The sequence below is a fragment of the Spermophilus citellus genome (assembly GCF_964194105.1).
Source record: "Spermophilus citellus genome assembly, chromosome: 2".
NCBI lineage: Eukaryota > Metazoa > Chordata > Mammalia > Rodentia > Sciuridae > Spermophilus > Spermophilus citellus.
Window position 1 is genome coordinate 249,099,928 of NC_138183.1, and position 18,443 is coordinate 249,118,370.

General features: G+C 52.0%; 2 protein-coding genes across 7 annotated transcripts in view; one reads left to right on the plus strand and one right to left on the minus strand.

Annotated features, from left to right (window-relative positions):
* The window catches only part of RTN3 (reticulon 3), a 60,843-nt gene extending 54,832 nt beyond the window's left edge, over positions 1-6,011 (plus strand). For 3 of the 4 annotated variants that reach the window (XM_081267034.1, XM_081267035.1, XM_081267036.1), the window contains 5 exons: positions 405-543; positions 1,734-1,803; positions 2,311-2,357; positions 3,042-3,100; positions 5,095-6,011. In XM_081267034.1, the coding sequence (XP_081123160.1) occupies positions 405-543; positions 1,734-1,803; positions 2,311-2,357; positions 3,042-3,100; positions 5,095-5,140 (361 nt within the window). In that variant the 3' untranslated portion in view covers positions 5,141-6,011. The remainder of the gene's footprint in view (positions 1-404; positions 544-1,733; positions 1,804-2,310; positions 2,358-3,041; positions 3,101-5,094) is intronic. The other variant, XM_081267037.1, reaches the window with a different exon arrangement.
* A 514-nt stretch (positions 6,012-6,525) lies between these two features.
* On the minus strand, positions 6,526-16,490 carry ZFTA (zinc finger translocation associated). 3 transcript variants are annotated; one of them, XM_081267080.1, is made up of 5 exons: positions 15,680-16,490; positions 13,042-13,539; positions 12,140-12,526; positions 11,200-11,730; positions 6,526-10,981 (listed from the first exon to the last, which is right to left on the minus strand). In XM_081267080.1, exons 1-5 carry the CDS (start codon positions 15,816-15,818, stop codon positions 10,515-10,517), a joined length of 2,022 nt encoding a protein of 673 aa, XP_081123206.1. In that variant the 5' UTR covers positions 15,819-16,490; the 3' UTR covers positions 6,526-10,514. The 3 variants fall into 3 exon arrangements, with proteins under 3 accessions (XP_081123206.1, XP_081123207.1, XP_081123208.1); XM_081267081.1 differs by having other exon boundaries at positions 11,263-11,730; positions 15,680-16,487; XM_081267082.1 differs by lacking the exons at positions 11,200-11,730; positions 12,140-12,526 and having other exon boundaries at positions 15,680-16,481.
* Between the last annotated feature and the right edge of the window lie 1,953 nt (positions 16,491-18,443).

The window sequence follows — 18,443 nt, forward strand, 5'->3', positions numbered from 1 at the left end:
GCGCCACTGCACCTGCCTTATTCATTTATTTATATGCAGTGCTGAGAATTGAACCCAGTGTCTCCCACATGTTAGGCAAGTGCTCTACCACTGAGCCATATGTTACGGCCATTTAATTATAAATGGGTTCACCTTTTTTTGAATATTCATTGAGGGAGTCAAATTTACATAGAACATAGGACAATTCTTCACTGTGTATGACTGCCCCATACTTTGCAGACATCTGGCATCTTTGTCTCTGCCCACTAAATGATGATATTGTTTTCACCCCATGATAGCAAAAAATATCCCAGAGATTTCTAAAATGCACCCTAGAGGCCACTTTAACCCTCAAGAACTGCTATGCTGACAGAGAATGCTCCCTCTTATTTCAAACATATGACCGTTGTTTCTTCCTCTGAAAGAGCCTACCTGGATGTGGACATTACACTGTCCTCAGAAGCTTTCCATAATTACATGAATGCTGCCATGGTGCATGTCAACAAGGCCCTAAAACTCATCATTCGTCTCTTTCTGGTGGAAGATCTGGTCGACTCCTTGAAGGTTAGTTGCTTCTGCAGTTTTTGATGGTGAAACTAAGAAAAGTCAGGGTCTGGATTTTGATTCAGAGGGAAAATGGTGCATAGGGTTTTATCAGACAAAAACAAACATATGCTTAGCTCAGTCATCTTGTGAAAATGAAGGTAGTAGGGCTGGGGATGTGGCTCAAGTGGTAGCACGCTCGCCTCGCATGCGTGCGGCCCGGGTTCAATCCTCAGCACCATATACCAACAAAGATGTGTCCGCCGAGAACTAAAAAATAAATATTAAAAATTCTCTCTCTCTCTCTCTCTCTCTCCCTCCCCTCTCTCACTCTCTCTTTAAAAAAAAAAAAAGAAAAGAAAAGAAAATGAAGGTAGTAGTCAGTAGAGAAAGCTGTCACCAAGGGCTAGGGAGATTAGTTCAGTGTCAAGAGCTCTTGTGCAGGGCCCTGGGTTCAATCCCCAGTATTGCAAGCAAAAAAAAAAAGTATTGTTGATGTCATTGTTAAACATAAAAAAACAAAAATAAGTTATACAGTTATCATGAGCTGGGCATGGTGGCACACACCTGTAATCCCAGTGGCTCAGAAGGCTGAGGCAGGAGGATCAAGAGTTCAAGGCCAGCCTCAGCCACGTGGCAAGGCTTTAAGCATCTCTGTCTCAAAATAAAAAGGTGTGGGGGTGTGGTTCAGTGGTAGAGCACCCCTGGGTTCAATCCCCACTACCAAAAAAAAAAAAATCATGAGAAGCTGTCACCTCCTATTAGAGAATGAACATCAGATTATCTGATAATAAGCTGGTGCAGTGACACATGCCAGTAATCCCAGCAGTTTGGGAGGCTGAGGCAGGAAGATTGCCTCAGCAACAGGAATGCACTAAGCAACTCAGTGAGACCTTGTCTCTAAATAAAATACAAAATAAGGCTGGGGTGTGGCTCAGGAGTTGAGTGCCCTTAAATTCAATCTCTGGTACCCCCCAAAAAAAGAATATCTGATAATAGAATTAGCAGTGGTACAGTCTTTGGACCTAAGAGATCCACAGAATTCTCTCATGCACTTAAATGTATAATGCAAGTGAGGGAACCTTCATTTTGAAATCATGTGTCATAGGTCACTGTGTTTATACACACTTAGTTAGCTAGAGGTGATTGGTATCAGTTAACATGAACTTTACTGGTTTTCTGCTTAACCCCTCTTACATTGGCTTTCACAGCTGGCTGTCTTCATGTGGCTGATGACCTATGTTGGTGCCGTTTTTAATGGAATCACCCTTCTGATTCTTGGTAAGGTGGCAAGGAAAATGTCCATGCTCCTTGAAGTGATTTGTGAGGATAAGTAAAGAGGATGTCCAGCATGGCTCTACTTGTTCCACGTGGTCCCACCTCAGTAGCCAGAGACTATGAACTAGATACTGGAGGAACTTGTGATCACAAATTTGTTAAATGGTCCCATTTATGATATTTCAAAATAGCTGGAAGTAAAGGAGAGTTATCTAGATTTGGTTTGAAAATGGGGATCTTATTTATAATAAAGCCATTTTTTTTAATTTGGAAATTGTTATCTGTAGGACAAAGAAAGCAACCTATATAAGTGTAAAAAAAACCACAAGCCTCTCTCATCTACTCTTTTTTTGTAATGGTTCTTAATTGGGAGCTCTGGCCAGGATCTGTCGTTTGAGGAAAGTGTGTTACCCTATATTTCCTGAGGAAATGGATGCAGTTGCTTGTGTCTTGATACTTTGTGACTATCTCATGCACACCTACACTTGCCCTGTCCTGTGATTCTTTCAGCGGAGCTGCTCGTCTTCAGCGTCCCAATTGTCTATGAGAAGTACAAGGTAGGCATTTATTCCAAATCAGTGTGCTGGTTGATAAATGACTGATTTTAGTTGATTTTAAAGTCAAATTTGGGTTCAAATTGGTCACGGTGTTTTCCTCCAGTGAGAGAAACTAGATGTCTAGAAGAGATGTGGGTGGGAAAGAAACTTACTTGTTACACCTTGTGTAAACGTTTGGAGGTTTTATTACATAGATGCATTATATCTTTAAAAAGTTGAAAAAATGCTTAATGAATAAAAACTGAATGTAAAAGGAAGCAGTTTCTTTTGTTTTTTGGGGGGGTTAGCTGTAGGCTGTTCAGGGTGGTGCAAGCAGATGTTTACATAGTAGAATGCTCCAGTAAAGGAAATACCAAGTAGGGGCTGGGGATGTGGCTCAAGCGGTAGCGCGCTCGCCTGGCATGCGTGCGACCCGGGTTCGATCCTCAGCACCACATACCAACAAAGATGTTGTGTCCGCCGAGAACTAAAAAATAAATATTAAAAAATTCTCTCTCTCTCTCTCTCTCCCCTCTCTCACTCTCTAAAAAAAAAAAAAAAAATTCTTAAAAAAAAAAAAAAAGGAAGTACCAAGTAAAGCTTACCTTTGCAAAAGCTTTCACTTTCACACAGCTTGGCATAATTTGAAGTCTGAAACATTAATCTATGTGTTACTACAGCTGAGTCTTCTTTCTTTCCTTAAAGACCCAGATTGATCACTATGTTGGCATCGTCCGGGATCAAACCAAGTCAATTGTTGAAAAGTAAGTACATTTGGAAACACATTTCATCATGACATGTGTTTTTTCCCCTGTTTATTTTTAGTCTTTTGTCTAAAATGCCCCTGTCAAAGATAGTCATTTTCCTCCTGAAAAAAAAAAAAAAAAAAAAAACTTTGTTTTGTTTATTGGGGGGGCAGGGGCAAGGTAGAACACTTGCCCTGGATTCAAAATCTAGTACCACCGAGTTTAGGGTTTTTTTGTTTGTTTGTTTTTGTGGTACTGGAGATAGAACCCAAGGTCGCTCTGCCACTCAGCTACACCCCCAGCCCTTTTTATTTTTATTTTTTTAATTTTGAGACTGGGTCTTGCCAAGTTGTCCAGGCTGGTCTCGAATTTGCAAACCTCTTACCTCTTCCTCCTAGTAGCTGGGGTTATAAGCATACATCATACCCAGCTAAGCTAACTGTTTTCTGTGATTACCAAATCTCTCTTTTCTTTTTTAAGTAATACCTAAATCAAGTAATAAAATATTAATAAAATATTGTAGTGCTGGGGATGGAACCTAGGACTCGCCTATATTAAGGAGCTGCTTTTTTATTTTCAGTTATTCATAACAAATATTATGAAACCAATGATTTGAAGTAAAATGTTAACATTATTCCATACTTTCTTCAGTTTTTCTTTTTAACTTTTTATTGGTATATCATGAATCATAAACTATAGTAGTGAGATTCAATATGCCTCATTCATCCGTCCAAATAATTTGATCAGTCTCATTCCCCAGAGCCTTCCCTTCATCTCCCCTCCTCCCTTCCCTTCTTCAGGTGTTCTTTTAGAAAGAAGTACCACAGATTCCCTGTGTGCTACTTCCATACCCCAGATTTTAGTGCTTTCTCCAGGTTTGTCAAGAAAAAGCTGAGTAAGCTAGAGATGTATGTAGCTCAGTGATAGAGCACTTGCCTAGCATGAGTGAGTCCTAGGTTCCATCCCCAGCACTACAAAAAATTAAGAAGAAACTGAGTATATCCAGTAGGTGTGGTTTGATGCCAGAATCTTCACGTGATTTTTTGATTTTTTTTAAACTGGGAATTGAACCCAAGGGTACTTTGCCACTGAGCATCAGACAGACAGCACAAATATATATATGGTGGCTATTTACCCTAGTTAATTTGTGAAAGGTGATTATAGCTAGGCTTTAAAGCCAACATCTTGAGTGCCAGTATGAGCTTGAATTGGGTTGCCAGCTGTGTTTGTGGCATTTATGGAGAGTAGCCTTGACATTACTGAGGGTTTTCTTTTTTCTTTGTGATACTGATGATAGAGCCCATTGGCACTTTACTACTGATACACCCTCAGCCCTTTTTATTTTTTACTTTGAGACAGAGTCTCCCTTAGTTGCCAAGACTGTCCCTGAGCGTTATGGGATTATAGGCTTGCACCATTGCACCAGGTTTTCTGATTGAATAGCCCCTTTGCCAGAATAAAAGGCAGCTTCTGGTATCCTGTGAGGGGCTGGGAAATGTTGCCACATCCCATAGGCCTGAGATCCAGGATACTATGACCCGTATCTGTTTTACATGTCTCCTTCACCCTGACTTCTAGGTCCTTTGTGGCACTGGTGGATTCTGTACCTCACAGAGCCAGAGAAATGGGCCTTTTTTAAGTAATATCTTGTGAGTTTAAGTAATAGACTGCGAGTTTAGAACATAGTCATCAGGCATCTTGCCTGGGTCCCTCCATTCTTCTCTGGAACCTTCAGTGAAAGACCCAGATTCCTGGCAGAGAAAGAGGATCAGGCATGGCAGCAGGGGAAGAGGGATGATCTTTGTGGACCCCTCAGGCTCATCCCAGGCAGAGAACAGGACAGCTTGGAACCCGAACCCCTGCCTCTCTTCACCATATCCCTGTGAAATGGGAGAATGTTTCTAGGTTGCTCTAGCAAGTCCAGGACTGTCTTCTACTATCACTGTAAAAATGTAAACCCAGACAAATGCTTATGTTTTTTTTTTTTTCTTCTTTCCCCCCGCCCTGAACAGGATCCAAGCAAAACTCCCTGGAGTCGCCAAAAAAAAGGCAGAATAAACACATGGAAACCAGAAATGCAACAGTTACTAAAACACCACTTAATAGTTATAATGATGTTACTTGTACCATGGAGGACATGCTCAGTGTCAGCTTGAGCCTGCATTCCAAGCTTATTTTTATTTTAATTTGGTATTTTCTCCCCTCCTTTCCCTTTACCCTCAGTATCAAGCACAAGAAACAGTGGACTGAACAAAAAGAACTGATATCTTAGAACCCAAAAGAATAAAGAAAGAATAAAATTAATAGGATAAATTATACCTTAGTGGTGGTGGAGCTTTTTACCTGTAGCATGAAAAGGGGAAAGATTAGAAAAAGAGAAAGTGAATGGTAGAAAAATTTCTTGGGTCCTTCTATTCAGTTTTCAAGGACTAGTTTTACACAACTCCCATTATAGTTTTGCCCTTATTTTTAAGTTAAGAAATAATGATTAACTTATGAAGAAATGGTTTGGGGACAGGAGGGGGATGCCTTCCTTGGGTTGTTTGCAGCCCACCAATTCCATCCTCCTGCCCCACACAGTGAGCAGCTACTCTTAATATTCCTCTTCTTGACTTAATGATATAACTTCCAGCTCTGAGTAACTTATAGGTAGTAGTGATAATTCCTGTCTCCAGAATGCCATCTGAGAAATAAGAGTAGAAACAGAAAAGGGTGGGAAAGGGTGTGGCAGGGGCACAGCAATGGCCACCTCCCTCTGCCACTCACCCACAGGGAAGGAAGGGCTCCACCAGCTGGGAGCATGGTGTCCACATCATCTCTTGGATGCCAGTTCTGGGAGTTAATTTGAGAACTCATTCCTGAATGTGCTTTCCCCTCTTTCCTGCCCACCCACCTCACCTCAAGTTTAATAAATATGGTTGTACTTTTATTATTATGAAATAAATGTCTGTACCTGCTGTACACTGCTGTAAACTTGTTAGAGAAAAATAATCTGCATGTGGGCTCCCTAGTTATTGAGTTATTGTAATCCTGTCTCAGTCCGTGGAGGGGGAACCAGTCTCAAAAGATGGAATTACCGAAAAAGAAAACGTTTTTCTTTATCTACCACCACCACCACCACTGCTTTCTCCTCACATGCTGTTGCTTTAATGTGTGCTCATCAGTTTAGTGTAAGGACCAAAGCCAAGCTGGCTTGAGGGGAGATCTTGTGTGTCTGTGGCTAAGAGACTGCACGCCAGTGTGGGGACACACATTTTGTTGTTCATGTGGAGTCTATCTGCTTTGAGGGTGCTTTCCTTCTTCAGACACACAAAATGCTCAGCCCCTGTACCATGGCCCAGGATGCTCCTTTGGAGAGTGCTTTCTGTGGACTTTTAAGTTAAGATGACCAGACAGGGCCAGAGTGTATTGATGGGCTTTCTTCAGTTGGAGACAACGGAGGGTGATTGGGAATCATTGATTCCTGTTTGAGACAAAAGTTTCTTCCTCCCTTTTCCACATGGAGACTCAAGTCAGTATGAAAGCAGTCATTAAGTTCCTTAAGCTTGTAGCTCCTACGTAGTCCTGCCCTTCCAAGAGGGAGCAAGCTGTAAGGGCTACAATATTTGTTGGTCCCAAAGTACTGCAGCTCTGCAGGAAGCACTGGGAGGATTTTTTTTTTTAATTACTGGGGAATTTAGATGAGTAAAAGGAACTCTCCCCATACTTCCTTTTCTTATTTTCTTGCCCCCTTTCTTTTTGAAATTTTTAACATTTTCTGTCATATTAAGAAATTCCCTCTCCATCACCATTCCTTACCCTCCCAGGAAGTCGATGCACTGATGGACTTTCAGGCTTCCCCTCCAAAGGACCTCTTTCTGCACTGGAAGCCCCACACCTGGTTCTTTTCTTTTGTTGTTGCTGTGTTAATGATAATGGGAGAGATGTTTGTGCCACGCAGAATTTTTTTTTTTAAGGAAAACATAGACAAAAAAGTACTAATGAAACTGTGTGCGTGTCTGTGCGTGCAACATAAAAATACAGTAGCACCCAAGGAGCTTGAATCTTGGTTCCTGTAAAACTGCAAATTGATGTGGTATTAATTTAAAAATAAAGAACACAATGACTGGTGGTGTTCTGCTAACTTTATTCTTTATACTTATAAACGGGGCTTCCTTCCACTTCCCCCCTCCTCACTCCACTTTGAGGGTTTTAAAAAACAATTTATATGAATTCCCAAAATTGCAGAATTTCCATAATGTAAAAAGCACAGTTGTGCATTTGGTTTCTGAGAAAATCAGACACCCTCTAAGAGGTGAGCTTAGGAGAAAGATGAGCTGGAGGTATGGCTTAGTGGTAGAGTACTTTTCTGGCATGCATGATGCCTTGGGTTCAATCACCCCAGCCACACTTTAAAGAAAAAAAAAAAAAAAAAAGGATGCAAGGGGTCTGCTGGCCCAGAGGAACACACCAGCCTGGAAGGGTTCCCCACTTGCAATGTGAAGCAGCCTATATGAACCACAGAAGGCCACACTAAGCACCAAAATCAAGAATCAGTCACCTCTTTGTAAAACAACTTGTTTCTCAAGTTGCTCTTCCCAAAACTAAGGCTGCTGTGACTCAAGCTGGATTTTAAAAATTTATTCAACATACCTCTTAAAAAACTTAGGCTGAAGTATTTTTTTAAATGACTGAAGCAAACAACTTCACAAATACGCATACAAATGTTCGAATAATGTCACTAAGTAACATGGTATATAAATATGTATTCAGAGTAACATTTACATATTGGCCATAATAGCAAGGATACCATTAACCAAAAAAAAAAAAAAAGAAATTGTTCATGTCAGAATCCCAAGGCAAGGAGGCACCCGAGCAATGAGGGCAACTCTGAGGCCATAGCTCCAGTCACAGTAGTAATCACTACGGTGGCACTTCCCAGATCACATTTGGGCCCCCAAAATTTATACCTCTAGCAAGGTCCTAAGATGATGATGCAGATTTGGGGCCACACTTAGAAAGCCACTCAGTCACTTTTGTTCTAAGGCCTCTTCTGTGAAGGGGGAAACCAATACCTAACCTGTTTTCTGACTTGGCTTACCTGAGCGTGTCAACAGTGAGCTCAGGTGATTATAACCAGTTGTCCTGATTTGCCTGTTTTTGAATGGCAGTGTGGAAAAAGTGATAGAATACTCCTGGATTTGAAACCAACATGCATGAAGTAAGAATGGCGATGCCCAGGCTGGTGCCACAGCTTATCTGTTCTCAAGATTTTAATACTGTCTCAAAAACCCTGGAGGGCCAAACTAGTGGAAATTCACTTTCCGGCCAACTGACAGCCCATCCCCAAATTCCAAAACAATGGAAGAACACAAAGCCAGAGCCTTGCCCTGCTGAGTAGACCTTTGGCCAGGGGTGAAGGGCCATCTTGTTTTCTGATCCCAAAGCTGCAAAGCAGCCTCTGCCTCCCACCTGAGGCCTGCAGCAGCAGGAGCTGCCCCTCATTTCCAAGAGCTTAGCATCCTCAAGAAGTGCAGTTCTCTGCCAACCTCAGGAATCATAAGTGCACTGTGACAGCCTGCAGTGCCCCAAACATGCCACCCCCCTTGCAGGCATAATGGGTAAAGAAATTCTAATAATTTACCAGAGATTGGGAGGCAGTGTGCTATGATGGAAAGAACACTGAATTGGGAGTTGGGATTTTTTTTTTTTCCCTAGTTCTTGTCCTGTTTCTACCTTAGCTATGTGAAAAGTTGTTTCTGGTATTAAGAATTTTGCCTGCGTGAAGGGGGAGAGATGGTACTAAGTTATCTCCAGAGTCCCTTCCAACTCCAGCAAAACTGTATAAATGCTATAAAATTCGTGGTATAAAAACCCAACTCCCAATTAGAAAGTCAAGGAACTTGGCCTGAGGCACTTGAACCTTGGGTTCTGGCCTGGGGCGGGTAAGGATTAAGAGCTTTCTCTGCCTTCTGCTTTCTCAAGACAGCCCGCCCTTGCCCCCCAGGGCCACACCCTTGCAGACCCCACCCACAAGCTCCACCCCTTGGCTTCCCCACCCTGACTTTAAGCCAGCGGAGAGCGCCGTCCCTGCAGGGGCATCCCTTTGTGGAAAGCCAACCCTGGGGCAGGAGAAAGAGGCCGAGGCTACAGGAATGTATGATATATTTAGTCCTCCCATCCCCGCCGCTGTTCTAGCTCCTCCTTCCTTTAGGTCCTTACCCCACTACCTCACAGCTTATCTCTGATACACACATAATAAATAAGACATTTGCACATTAGGGTGATTGGGTCAGCTCCGTCTCCGTCCCGCCCCCTTTCATATAAAAGCATTAAATACAGTTCCAAAATAAAATACAAAGAGCAAAAAGGGGCCTGATCTCAGGGCCACCTGTTCTCCACGGGAGAATGAGTCTACACATCCCTCTCTCGGACCTGCCTGGGAGATCGCGGGCCCCTTCCCCACCCACAGGGCCTGGCCCTGCCTCCGGAAGAGAGAGGCCGAGGCCCGGCACCAGGCCCTGGGAGCGAAGAACGGGTAGCGAGTCCACTGAGGACAAAGGGGCAAAGGGAGGAGGCGGGAATATAGGCCAACTGCCGGGACCGCCAGTGCCCCGGGCTCGAATGGACCTGGCGCTAGACCAAAAAACGCCAGATTCAATTTAGGGGTAAACGGAGGCCCTCAGGGCAGGAGAGGAGCAAAGGAAAAAAGTGCTAATCCCTTTACACGAAGCCAGTACGGGCGGAAGGGAGTGGCAGAGGGCGGAGCCACCTGGGGCAGGGTCTCTCTGAGCCTGCCCCCAAGGCTGGCGCAGCTGGCAGAGCCCAGGCTCAGGGCGGGTCGCCCCGCCCGTCCGTGGTCCCACGCGCCCTCCCCATCCCGGAGGCTCCCAGCCCAGGGCCCCGCCCCCAGCCTAAGGCCCCCGTCCGTGGCCAGGGCCTCCGAGAGGCCAAGAATACCAATTAGGACAAGGCAGTCAGCCGTCCCCGAGACGGGAGCTGTGCCTGCTGGCGTGCAAGGCCGCAGAGAACTGGGCCCCCGGCCAGGACAAGGGGCCGGCGCGCTCCTCCTGCCCTCCCTGAGGCCCTAATACTGACTGATGACGCCCCCATCCCAGCCTGGCAAAGGGGCGCCTCGCCGGCTGCTGCCCGACACCGGCTGGGGCTAGCGGCGCTCGGGGCTAACACTTCAGAGACCGCTTTGGCTTCATAGAAAGCGGAGCGCTGCGCAAAGGGCCGGAGCACCGGGACCGGGTGCGCTTCCCCCAGCGCCCGACTAGCTCCGACACCTAAGTAGCAACGAGCAGTAGCGTCGGCGCCACCCAATCTCCGCCCGGCCCGGCCAGCGGGGGGTGGGGGGCGCGACAGCAGTCGGGCGTGGGAAGCTCTAGCACGAGATACGAGGGCCTCCCAGCCCGGGCCCGGCCGAGCACAGGGCGACCCGGCGAGTCCGCTACGCCCGGCACACGGCACCCGGCTTGAGGTCCGTGCCGCCGTCACGCGGTGCAGGGGCGGGTGGCCCGAAGCCCTCGTGGCCATAGCAGCGCAGCGCCGCCTCCTCGTAGGCCTCCAGGATGGTCTGGCGCTCCTCCGGTGTGAAGTCCATGGAGAAGGGGTGCACCTGCAGGATGTGCCGCTTGATGGTGCTCACCTTGAGCGTGGCCAGCGCGCCCCCGCACACCATGCACACCAGGCCGCGCCGGCTGCCGTCGTAATCCATCAGGTATTCGCCCCGCCAGCGCGGCTGGTAGTTCCGCCGCTGTTCCCGGCTGCGGGGCGGCGGCGGCGGCGGGGGAGGGGGCGGTGGCGGCAGTGGCAGCGGCGGGAAGGCCAGTCCTCCGGGTTCCTGCCCGTCCTCTTCGTCCTCCTCTTCCTCGGCGGGCCGCTCTAAAGCAGCCCCAGGGGAGAGTGGGACTTCGCCTGGAGAAGGACAAAGGGCTTCGTTGGAGTTGCTGGCCGACAGCAGGACAGGTCCCACATCTCAGCACACATTCTCCTCCTTTTGTCCCTTCATCCCAGCCTCCCTTCAGCCTTCTACTCTCACTCTTCAAGCAGCCACGCTAGGCCCAGCCCTCTGCCTGCCTGCCCGGTCCCTGCCCACGCTCCTGGCCACCTGCTCTGGCCCTCCACGGGCTCACCCCACCACTCCTCCTCTGGCTCCGCCTCCTCCGCCCTTCCCCCTTCCCGGACTGCGGCAGTACTGGGGCCGGTGAAGCCGGGGGGCGACTCCGAGCAGGGCAGCCCCAGGGCCAGAAGGTGGGCGGCCTTCTCGCTCCATTCCTTGACAGGCCCGGTGAGGCACGTGGAGCCCGGGTGGCGCTGGCGGATGTGCCGCTTGATGGTGCTCATCTTGAGCGAGGCCAGCGCGCCCCCGCACACCATGCACACCAGGCCGCGCCGGCCGCCGTCCAGCTCCATGAGGTACTCCAGTCGCCAGCGCTCTTGGTAGTGAGGGCGGTGGTCGCTGCCCCGCAGCGACTGCCCGGGAACCCCCTCCCTCTCCGCCTCTCCCTCGCTCTCGCCCTCCTCTGTGGGCCCGGGCCTCTCAGGGACCCTGCCAGCCTCTTCCTTTACGTCTGGGGGACTGAGATCCTGAGAGGAGGGGGCTCCAGCAGCAGGGGCCAAGTCCCGGCTCTTTCTGGTCAGGTCCTGGGGAACGAGGTCCTCGTCTGTTGGGGAAGGGTTGAGGGAGAGGGGCTCAGCCTGCTGACGGTGTTGTCCTTACCCATGTGGGGTGGGGGGATATCTATCCTTGGTCTTCACCCCAGCCCCAAGCTAGAGGCCCCAGGGAGAGGGAGAGGGAGGGGGGAAAGAGAAAGAGAGAGGGAGGGAGGGAGGGAGGAAGAGAGAGGGAGGGGGCAGAGGGGGTAAGGGGGGAGAGGGAGAGAGAGAAGGAGAGAGGGAGGGTGAGAAAGAGAGGGCACAGGAGAGTCCGTCCACCAGTGCAAGTGCAGGGATGGGATGAGTAGGCGGGGCCTTTGGCCCTTGGCCAGGAGTACCTGCCTCTCAGTTTTAGTCACAGACCCCACCTTGCAGCACTAAAGAGGGGGGAGTCTCAGCCTCGGGGCAACCTCGCACCTGGTGGGGGCTGGGTGAGCTCAGACAGCGCCCCAGGCTGGCCACCCCAAGCCTGCAGCAGGGCACTGCGCTGAGGGCCGCTGAGCCCCAGAGAGCTGGGGTGCACTTCCAACACATGGGCACGGATGTCATCCAGGTGCAGGCTGGGCAATGTCCGGCCACACGCCATGCACACCAGCCGGTTCCCCCGAGGGTCATAGTCCATGAGACATTCAGCCCGGAACCAGCTCTGCAAGGACTCCTTCAGCCTTCTCTCCAGGCGCTGGGACCCCAGTCCCCTGCTGCCCCCAGCCCTTCTGGAGGCTGAGAGGCACCTGCGTCGGGATGCCACTGGGCCCCCTTGCACCCGACGCCGAAGCCGGGAGCCCCCACCAGCTGAGGCTTTGCCTGAAAGGGTTGGAGGGAAGCAACTGAGATGCTGGCCCTCTGGGGAGCCCCCCACCACAGCCAGGCCTTCCACAGCCTCTTGCTCACTGAACTGTGACTCAAGTGCCACATCTAACCTCTGCCTCTGCCATCCTCTCCCCTCACATCTTAGCTTCATCTCCCTAATCCTCCTGCACATGCTAAGTCCAACCAGCCTTCCCAGACCCAGATTCCAGCCCCCTGGGCTCCACTGTCAGCTTTTCTAGCACCCTTCTGTTCCCTCACCTACCCTAACCCTCCCTGCCTGTCCCCACCAACTTCTAACTCCTCTAAAACCACAGAATGTCAAAGGTGTTAGAGAGGTTGGAGACTCCCATCAACTGTCCTCTCTCACTATTGGACAATAAGGGCAATAAACAGGCCCTACCCAGAGAAGGAGCAGTGACCTATACCAGAAAATCAGCTAGTGGACAGAGCAGCTGCCCTGACTTGGTCCCAACATACCTAGGTCCCTGCCTCTCCATGTCCCGCATTACCTGAGCCCTTGGGTGGGCAAGCCTGGAGGCTAGCCCCCTCTTCCTCCTCTTCATCTTCCTCCTCCTCCTCTTCCTCAGCCCCCTGGGCCCCTAGGCCCTCAGCCTCACCACAGGCCCCCAGCCCCAGGTGGGCATCCCAGCTGTTGCTGATGACTTCCTTCTCACGGGGACTCCAATGCAGAGAGTAGGGGTGTTTCTGGCGGATGTGCCGCTTGATGGTGCTGAGCTTGAGGGTGGCCAGGGAGCTGCCACACACCATGCACACCATGCCATGCCGAGCAGGGTTGAAGTCCATCAGGTACTCCAGCCGCCAGTGGTCGTGGTAGTAGCGCCGGTGGTCACGGCCAGGGATACGGCTCTTTCCAGGCCTCGAGGCCCTGGCCTCACAATGGTCTGAGTATTTCCTGCCCGAAGATGCTGGTCCCCTGGCCCTGGAGGAGGGCAGGGGAGTACTCCCCCAGGACCCCAAGGCACCCCCTTCCAGCTGAATATCTTGTCCTGAAGAAGAGAAAAGGAAGATAGATTTCAATCTCCAGTTTCCAGGAAAAGAACCAGAGCTTTAATTTCAGAGCCTGAGAAGGGGGTGGGGTGTTTCACGGAAGGGAAGGGACAGCAATAGCAATGAAAGGAACGTGGGAGAACCAGGGTGTCAAAACAGCCTAACACAGGGCAAGGACTCTGTGAGAGAGGCTTGAGAACAAAAGGATGCTGGGCACCCTATGAGCCAGCTGTGGCTTTTTAAAGATAAGTGAGGGCCAAGGACACACCAGCTCTGTACAGCACCCTTTTGGAGGAAAGTGTAGGGATAAAGCCAGGAGAGGAGCAGCTGGGGCGGTTACAGCCAGCATGGAGAAGGCAGTGGGGTAAGAGGAACAAAGGGGGCATCTGTCTACATCCAGGCCTGCACAAGGACCCACCCACCTGGGGCCCCAGCCAGGAGGGCCCCACCCAAAGGTCTCCTTTTTTCCAATAATGCCTCAAAAACTGCCTCCTGAGAGTCCCATGTAGGTATAGGCTATGCCTTTGTCAGTTCCCTAAATACAGATTCCCCTACAGGAGAGATCCCCAACACAAAGCTGTCAACACCTCCACAAAAAGGAGTTTCTTGGACCTGGACTTCCCCCGCAGTCTGAGAGAGCCAATGACCCTGAAAGGGGATGGCAGCAAGGCCACCAGAGAGGCTACCAAAGATACTGCATCAGGGAGCAGCCACCACCCACTAGAACCCATTAAGTCTTTCTGGAGATTTATTTTTTGCTCTGGCAGGGAGCTGGCCACTGCCCAGCAATAAGAAGGGAGGGCACTGGAGGGGATGGGGGGTTAACCCAGTGGTGTTCCCTTTGTGAAACAGGCACCCAGAGCAGTCCCCACCCTCCCTACAGTTATGACCCTTTTATTTAGAAAATGGTCTCCTGGCCACATAAAGTAAATGGACAGGTTCTGGTCATTCTCCCATTGGAGAATCCCAGGATCCAGCAAACAAAAGACAGGCTCAGAGAGGACTCCTGTCACACTGTAGAGGGTTTTGTTTGTTTTAGTTTGCATTTTTAAAAAGTAGATTCATAGGAAAAAACCACTAGGTTCAAGTCCTAGGTTCACTGATAACTTGCTCTGTGACCTCTAGTAGGTCATGTCTGCTCTCTGGGCCTTTGCCGTCTTTGTCTGCAAAGATACTGGATGGCTAGCTGGTCTTTTAGCATCCTTTTAGCATCCTTCCAGCGCTGGAGCCATGATAGTCTAAGGCAGACTGGCCCTTTAAGAGTAAGAAAAAAAAAAAAAAAGAGGAGGAGCTGAGATTCTTTAAAAACAAAAGGGGATGGGGAGTTTTGGGGAGGAGAGCTCAGAGATTAGGGCAGAGTCTCCCAGGTCGGGACTGCAGCCTCACAGGTCTTTAGGCGCAGCTAGGAATTGACAACAGTTTTCTCTGAGAGCCAAGAGGACGGGCTGGTCCCACTACACCTGACAAATTGGGGTTAAGGGAAATTCTGAAAAAGGAAGAGACAAGGCGGGGACAGAAAAGGGTGTCTGCCTTTGTGGGCGAACCCATCCCTTATTTAAAAGCTGCCCGCGGTGGGGGAAGGTGGTGGTGGGCCCCGGGCGCAAGCCATTCTCTTGGCCAGGGAGAACGTAGGAAAGAGTTCCTGCCTCGAACCAGGCCACATGAAGAGAGGCAGGCGGACTGGAAACTGGAGTTCGGTGCCCTGCTACTCTAGGGAAGGAGGGGAAAAAATCCAGAAGGGACACGGGGTGTGGGCGGTCTTTTAAGAGACAGCAGGATAAGAAAGACCACCTGGGAGTCTGAAAGAGAAAGGGGCGGGGACCGCGGGTCCAACCCCATTGAGCCCCGCGGCGCTGGCCCCGCGGGGCCCCTCCGCCTGGCCCCCAAGGCGGGTCGCCGCGGGGCCCTTTAAGGAGGAAGGGATCCGCCCGAGCCCCGCGGGCCGACCCCGGGCGCTGGGCGGAGGGCTCTCCCGCTGGCCCTGCAACTTCGATCCGCGCCCGCCAGGTGGCGCCCCCGGCCGGCCTGCCCGCGTCCCCCCCTTTGTTCGCCGGCGGAGAGGGGCCCGGAGCCCGGAGCCGAAGCCCTCCCTTCCCCCACGCCGGGGCCCCCGCCTGGGCCGCCGGCCCCAGCTCTTACCGCCGTCGTCCTCCTCGGGCTCCGCGCCGCCGCTCGATCCGGTGGGCGGCAGCCGTCGGCCCCGTGCCGAGGCCACTGCTGGCCCGGGGCCGCCCCTGCCGCCGCCGCTCCGGCTCCGGTGGTCCCCGCCGGGCTCCATGCGCTGCGCTGCAGAGCGGGGCCCCGGGGCGGCGGGGCGCGGGGCCGCGGGGCCGAAGGCGGCCCGCGCGGGGCGCTCGGTGCGCGAGGCCCCGGGGCGCGGGGCGCATGCACGGGGCGGCCGGCCGCACGGACGGCTGGCTGCTCGCTCGGCGGCGCGGGCTGGACCGGGGTGGGGATTCCTGTCTGGGGCCCCTGGGGCTCCTTTAAGGGCTCCTGGGTAAATTTAAAGGGGCCGCGCGCTATTTCCTCCTGCCAGCTCGCGGGGGGCTGGGGGGGAAAGGCAGGAGGGGGCGAGTCTGCAGCCGGCGGCCCCTCCGGACGCTAAAAGCACGGACCTCGCGGGCCCGCGCCGCCACCTCCGGGGCTCCGGTCACGACTCCCGAAGGGTCACCGAGGTGGTGAGGGGCGCCCGCGTCCGCTGCGACGCGCTTCCACTCAGGCTCGGCTCGCAGCCACCGCCCCCTCGGGGCATGTCAGCGCTGGGCTCTCCGCGGCGGCGCAGGCAGGGGACCGCCCGGTGGAGCGGCCGAGGTCCCTGCCAGGGGCTGCCTCCTCCCACGCGACCTCGGCGCGGGCCCCGGAGCGGACGCGACTGGCAGGGGCCCCAGATGGCTGAGGCCCCGCCGAGAGGGTGGAGCCGCGGGGGCGGCCGCGCCCCCTCCCGCGGGAGCCGCCGGGGAGCGCTGGGAGCTCCGGCTTCTCCAGGGGAGGGGCGGACGGGCGAGGCTCCTCGGGAGCTGGTCAGGGGTGAGGGCGGTGGCCGCGGAGGCGCAGGCGGGGGAGCGGGGTGTACCGCACACCCGCGGAGAGCCCGCGACGCCGGGGCCGGCCCTGAGGAGCCGAGGTGGCCCCGGGATGGAGGCCGGGAAGAGGGCGGGCGCGGCGGTGACTCAGGCTCCTAGCCCCACAGGCCCGGGGGTGCCATAGGAGACCCTTGGCGCAGCCCCAGACCTCCTGCCCGGCCTTAGGGGGCAAAGAATGCTAACCGCGGTCAGGGTGTCTGGCACCTGGGCACGCGCGTCAACACGATTTCGAAGCGCTGGGACAGACCCTGGCCGCGTGTCCCGGGGGCGCCTCCAGGTCCCCAGCTCCCGGGAAACCGAGAGAAGGGACCCCGCGAGGCAGCCACGCGGGGTCGCGGCAGCCTGGGGCCCTCCTGCGAGGACCTGCTGGAGAAGCAGGTGCTTGCTTTGCCTGTGGTTGGTCTCCCACAACAAAGGCGATTCCTGGAGATCCAAATTACAGGTTGCGGGAGGCCATGCAGGGTCTTATTATCTAGAGATGAGTTTTCTGCGGGAAGTCCTTCTGCGGGCAGGGACCCGGCAATCCGTTATAGAAGTCATTGACAGATTCCTTCTCTCATTTAGTACCTACTATGTGCCCGCATGCTTTTAGACTCTGGACACAGCACTGACCAAGACGGCAAAAACTACTACTGTCTGTGACTTAGCACCCCTGGCTTATAAAATGGAAACAATTCCAGCCCCTTGGGAGCCTTGGAAAATATTAAATTACCCGGAACACAGGAAACACCCATCCCCGCTCGCCGCCGCAAGTGTATACGACGAAGGGACCGGAACTAAGATTTCTTAATTGTCTCCCAGGACTCTGTCCCAGTCCCAGATACCCCATCTCTCCTTCAGGCCCAATGATGACCTGAGAGACTTAACGTTGGGGAAACTGAGTCTGTCTCACATCTCTGCTGTCACTCAGGGTGGGGCTGCCCTTTTTTCCACCCGCTTGGGGCAGGGCCCCTGGTGTTCATGGGGTGCCAGGTGGGGTCATGAGGTGGAGGGTTGCCTGGCCCCGGGATTCAAAGAGAAAATTAAAAGGGACCTGCCCTTCGTGAGCTTCTGAGTGCGGCTTTGAAAAGAAAAAAAATGCGGCGGGCGGGGTGGGTAGGGGAGTGGGGTGTGGCCAGCCCCTGGGGATGTAACTCTGTGGGAGAGCACTTGCTTGGCACCCTCCAAACCTTAAGTTAGATTCCCAGGTTCACAAAAAAGAGCAGGGAGGGGCGGGGGTGACGCTAATGCGGCCTAATGACCTAAAGTGAAAGAAGTCTGTTCTTCTAGGGCTAAGGGGCTTCTTGATTTATTTCACTTTAGTTTCTAATTACAAAGGCTACACGTTCAGGTCCAGCTACGGTGAGACTGAGATGCATTTCTATCTGTCCTTCCTGTACTCTCTGTGTATAAAAAGGGTGATTTTGTTTGTTACACAAAGCAAGGTCTCAAAGCCACCTGGAGCCATTTTTAACAACCTCTGGCCCTTCCCCATCACCCACATCCTGCAAGCCTCAGGAAAGGCTCCAAGCTCCAGTTCCACCGGCAAACTCATGAAGCTGGAGCTTGGCTGCTCAGATGAAGACATGAGACTCAGAGACAAGAAGCTCACTCAAGAATGGTCTGCTGATTTCATTGATTTGGAAAGCATTGCCTGAGCCAATCCAAAGTGCCTAGCCCTGGGCTAGGTGGAAAGGTTTAAAAATACTTGGGTAGCATGTACAAGGTGCCAGATTCAACTCCCAGCACCGCCAAAAAATAACAATGCAGGGGAATCCATCCCCCTTTCCTAAGAGTTCTCAATTCACTGTGGGAAGGGGAACCAAAGACAACTGTAATCA

Bases quoted from the DNA above. Each gene is read 5' to 3' on its own strand.
- ZFTA (XM_081267080.1), bottom strand. From the start codon at position 15,818: ATGGAGCCCGGCGGGGACCACCGGAGCCGGAGCGGCGGCGGCAGGGGC. The intron at 11,731-12,139 runs GTGCGAGGTTGC...CTTCCCCAACAG, and splicing joins GCTCACCCAGCCCCCACCAG to ACGAGGACCTCGTTCCCCAG. The intron at 10,982-11,199 runs GTGAGCCCGTGG...GTCCTTCTCCAG, and splicing joins GCCAGAGGAGGAGTGGTGGG to GCGAAGTCCCACTCTCCCCT.